The following is a 5,249-nucleotide window of genomic DNA, read 5'->3' as shown; positions in this document are numbered from 1 at the left end:
CTTTAATTGTACCGAATTAAAAAAATGTGCCAATTTTAATTTGGTACACTCAAAAAATCAAAAGCATGTTTTTTTCCAAAGTGTGTTTTTTTTCCTAAGTGTGTTTCATTTTTTTCACAATAGCCCGCTATAGTGTCTTTATTATAGTGTAAAGAAAAGACTAAGTCTTTTTTAAAGCTAACTCGATATACTTTAATTGTACCGAATTAAAAATGTGCCAAGTTTAATTTGGTACACTCCAAAAATCAAAAGCATGGATTTTTTCCAAAGTTTTTTTTTTTTCACAATAGCCCGCTATGGTGTTTTTATTATAGTGTAAAGAAAAGACTAAGTCTTTTTTAAAGCTAACTCGATATACTTTATTTGTACCGAATTAAAAATGTGCCAAGTTTAATTTGGTACACTCCAAAAATCAAAAGCATGTTTTTTTCCAAAGTGTGTTTTTTTCCTAAGTGTGTTTTATTTTGAGTAAGATAACTCGATATACTTTAATTGTACCGAATTAAAAATGTGCCAAATTTCGTAAAGAGGTCCATACTCATTGTTTTTTAGTATTAAAGGAAAACTTGACATTGGCCATTTCAAGTACTGTGAACATACTTTGGAACCTAGGACTATGTCAATCTTTGCCAGATCAAACCATTTCATGTTGTCACACAGCTAGCGAGAGCAATGCAAAAACACGTCCACTCTCTACGGCTACACAATTGGTCATGTGACCACTTAAAACTTGAGGAAAAATGCTCGACGCTGATTGGCTAGTTACTTTTTGTGTAGACTCGTCCTGTGGGACAAAACAAATTTTAAAGCTATCAGCCAATCAAATCGTTCGTGACGTCACAGTTAGTTATTTTTCGGCAGGCGAGCCTTTAAAAGCGGCTGCACAAGCTCAGTTGTTCAGTTGGCCGGGCGGATTTCACCAAAATTTCAAGGTGTTTCCGCGTCAGTTTTTTTAATTTTTTCTTGTGTTAAAAATGTTCAAGTGTGGATTTGAAAGTGTTATTCGTGGTATGTGCAGTACAAGACAGATGAAGAATGCCTGGGGTGAGTACTATGGCAAAGTCGCGTCGCTCTCGAAATGCATATGTTAGGACTTGGTTAGGTCATAAGACTGGCAACGCACATTGGCATAGCGATGCCAAGTCTTGGTTCGGCTAGAACTTGATCCGGGGTTTCGATCAATTGAGAATGTCCAGTGTTCGGCGTAGTTGGGTTAGGGCGAGGAGACTCGATATACCGAAAATGGAAAGACGGTTGAGCTCCTGTCCCCGTCATCCCGACCAATATCTTTCCAGCTTAACACAGCTGGAATTCTCAGTTGATTGAAATGACACTCGAGATGATATACTTACTCTCGAGGTCGTCTGAGTGTCTACTGTTTGAGTCTTGCATCATGTTGATGCTGCTTTCCGATATTGACGGTAGACATGGTCACCTGTTGATCGTTCAGTGCTTTTGCAGATCGCCAGAAAATGCGATAGGCAATTAACGAACCACATTTTTACTTCATCTTTTTTGCATGTTAGGAGCAATGACAAGTTGTTTGAAACGAGAGCGACGGGAACTTTGCAACCTTAGTATAAGAATAGTGTTAAGATGTTTAGATATGATAGTTATGTCTTAGATGTAAGTTGTTAAGTCCTAAAGTTGTGCACAACTTATTGTAGCTATTGAATGTGTTTCTCTTCACAGGGCTTTGTCACTTTTATCATTGGTGGTGGAGTACGGCAAGGGGCGTTTTCGTATCCTTACTTGTTTAGCTTAATTTAAGAAAACGACTCTTGGCTTGCTCACACTGCTACATGATAACACAAGTGACATCAAAATTTATGAACTTTGGCAAACATAAGATCTTACTTGTAATTGAAAAAAATCAAAGCTTCAAATTCAATGTTGTATCAAGTGTACAGCTTATTTGACATTTAGCAGCTGCACATAAAACGATGCAACCTTTTCCTCTCTTCTCTTGCTCTTCAAAAAAACAAAATTCAAAATTACTAATGCTAATGGACCGAACGGCAACCGATATCGCTAGAGTTGGGCTAAGTTTAGGCAAAACAAAAAAGGACAGCCAAAGGTATGGAGGTGTCGTTAGACCAACTTTATGCTATGGTAGGGTGATGTGCAGTAGCATAAGGAACCGCCTTTGGCCATCACGAGGCGTTACAAGCTTGGTAAAGTAGGAATCTCCCCGTCTAGTGACAGGATCTGGTCTTTTGATGTCCGCTAAGATTGCTAGATCGGGTATACAAACCAGCTCTGTATGCCAAAGGGTGCCTACTTATGACAAGCTTGCAACGCCATCCTAGTACAAAAAACTTAATTTTTAAGCCCGACTCTGGTGTATGTCATGTTGAAATTTCGAAACTTTGGCAAACAGAAATCTCTTTATCTTATTTCAAACAATCAAAATCAAAAACACTAATGGACCGAACGGCAACCGAAAGTTCTCATTCATATTGACTTCAATAGATCGGCGCGGGTAAACTGTCAATGCTGGCTTCGGCCCGACTCCGCACTTGGTAGGCAATGAAGCCGGTGCGGGGAATTAGTTTGCCCGTCATTGCAATGATTGTCTGCAAGATATAACATGCCAGTGCCACGTTCATTGGAAGGGCGACGCTTCTCTACTGAGACGCCCGCATACACCTTTGAATAGCCTTGCCGTCCGGGCGTTGCGGTAAGTGTTCGGGGACTGGCATGACAATGTCTTGTGGAGATACTGATCATTCAAAATTCAAAATACTTCTTCTCTCGGTTTCTTCTATCATTTGGCACTCTATCCCAAATTTCTTTTAATGCGACCATCTTTCGAAACCCTGTGATCAAGAGTTTCTCTTATGTCACAGTGGTCTCGAAACATGCCAGTGACAAGTCTGGACAAACGCAGAGTCAAAGGAATTTGGTACTGCTTATTTTTCTAAATGCGATGTTGCAATGCTGAACGAATACGTCGGCTGATACCTCAGGCCGATGTCTGATTAGCTTACATTTTGAAAACGAAATGTCAATTCATGCTTGTAATTAGGACACAATATTTTTACATGCCGAAGAGCCTAGATGCTTAATTATGACCAACTATTTCGTAATAGACTTGATATAATTATAAAGCAAAAGCAATGATCATTTTTGAATGTATTCGTATAAAAGGCTCGTCTTTTACTATTGACAAAACAGCGACTTTGTACAAACGAGTCCTTTGTTTAAAGCATACAAATATCCAACATCAACTGATAATTGCAGTTGGTTTTTCATAAGGTATGTTGTCACTAATTGCTAAAGAGAGAAATCATAGTGACTTTTTACTATATGCTAGTATACTGTTAATGAAAATAGATGAATACATTTGTATTTCAAACTGATGGTCAATTGTCTACTCTGAGATCAAATTATAAGTCTCAAGTTTGAGTAGTATCATGATAAGTGCAGGGAGTAGTGGTTAAACCTGATTTCAGATGTAGTAAAAACAAAGCAAAGTAATATGTTAGCATTTTATTGCCATCATGATAAGACAAGAAGGAATAGCATCTGTCAGTCCTTTAGTCTGTTAACCTCATTTTCACACACGATTTTACTTTTGCCATGCAAAAGAAGCACTTTCCCTTAGCTTTACTCTTATGTGAACAGTCTTTGCAAAAGGTGTGTCCGCAAGGAACTAGTGTGTGATCTTTCTCGGCTGATAGACATATTATACATAATAACAGTTCGTCTCTTGCCTCTTGCTTAGCTTTAGAAAGTTCTCTCTGATGAGCCACCAGCATCTCATTTTCTCTCTTTTCCCAAACCGTTTCTGACAATGTACTGCTTGTGCTGCTTGCACTTGTAACCGTTGATGTAGGCCTTGAGTACGGTTTCAGCCTATGCAGTCCTTTGATGCCTTTTACGGGACGTTTTGACTTCAAAGTACACGTAGGTGTTCTCATTAAAGTCGGACTAATTATATCTGGTAGATCATCATCATCATCATCTTCTTCTTCTTCATCACTATCTATTGCGATGATATCTGTCGGAAGCAACTGTCTCTTTGCTCTGTCACTATTGTCTGAAACAAATAAGAAAAAACACGAATTTCAGTTAAACCATATCTAAAAATGTTACATGGTTATTTCAAAAAAGTCAATCACTATCAGCTAAAACAAAACAAGTACAAATATCTAGTTCAATTTGAAAGTGTCAACTCACCAATTTCATCCATCAGCAAGCCTTGGTTCTCCAAGAGAAACCTCGCAGCCGATATGATGTCCGGCATATCTTTGTCATTCGTTGCCTCTCTGATCTCGTTTTCCCACAAGTTCAGTTTGGATAGCGCCGACATGCTACTCTTGAACAAGGAAGGATCTCGTCCGCGATCCAAGTTGATGCAAGTAACGACGTTATCGATGTTTTCGATCAAGTTCTGAGCTCTTCTAATAAGGCCTCTTCGTTTGTATACAACAAATGTTTCCATTGCTTGTTGACGGCTCTTCGTCATGAATGAGCTAAGTAAATTTGCGGCTGCTCTGTTCATCTTTCTGATACAGAATGAGAGTTAAAACCATCCGCGCACACTATCTCTAGAAAATATTGTTTTAACCAATAAGAATGTCGCATTTAAACCACGCCTACTTTGTATTCACCAATCAGAAAGCAGATTGATTGAAAAAAGTTATTTTTTGGTGCAGTACCGAGGAAATCGACACTTGAGCTTTATTCTGTCGAATGTTATCATACCGTAAACACGCATACAAACTTTCCTACAACTCATCGATTCTACAAGATGCTTGCGAATATCATCAGCATCGAAACACTGAGACAGAGGTCTCAAACTCTGGACATGCTGTTATCACATCACGACGAAGACATGTACGACAAGACAGAAAAGACACTGTTGCTCAGTGAATGCCACGAGAGATACATTGAGGAACAAATGTATAGCTTCCTCCAAGAATATGACACGGGACTTTCACATATGCTTTTTCTGGCGGACTTGTCAGATCCGGCAATGAACTTCGAAATCATTGTATCAACGTATGATACCCGATTGCTAATGGTATTACTGGACTACTATGCTGTTCAATCTTGGAGAAGTGAATTCCTTAACTTTATGGTAAATAGCGAGAAGGTGTACTGGCTAGTGTGCAATGGGCTGTTCATGTTCTCATTTGTTGATCATGGAATAACAGACAGGTTCATCAGAGACGTTGATTGTAAAAAACATTACAGACCTATGCCACCGTTCGTGTTTCATCAAACACCACGAAGAAATGCGA

General features: G+C 38.9%; 1 protein-coding gene across 1 annotated transcript; it reads right to left on the bottom strand.

The window, feature by feature from the left end:
- Positions 1–3,539: 3,539 nt before the first annotated feature.
- On the bottom strand, positions 3,540–4,778 carry LOC123543739 (uncharacterized). The gene is made up of 2 exons (XM_053535310.1): positions 4,183–4,778; positions 3,540–4,042 (listed from the first exon to the last, which is right to left on the bottom strand). The coding sequence occupies exons 1-2, from the start codon at positions 4,505–4,507 to the stop codon at positions 3,540–3,542; spliced, it is 828 nt and encodes a 275-aa protein (XP_053391285.1). The 5' UTR covers positions 4,508–4,778.
- Positions 4,779–5,249: the final 471 nt, after the last annotated feature.

This window comes from Mercenaria mercenaria, unplaced genomic scaffold, assembly GCF_021730395.1.
Source record: "Mercenaria mercenaria strain notata unplaced genomic scaffold, MADL_Memer_1 contig_4701, whole genome shotgun sequence".
NCBI lineage: Eukaryota > Metazoa > Mollusca > Bivalvia > Venerida > Veneridae > Mercenaria > Mercenaria mercenaria.
This window is presented reverse-complemented; position numbering and strand designations above follow the sequence as displayed.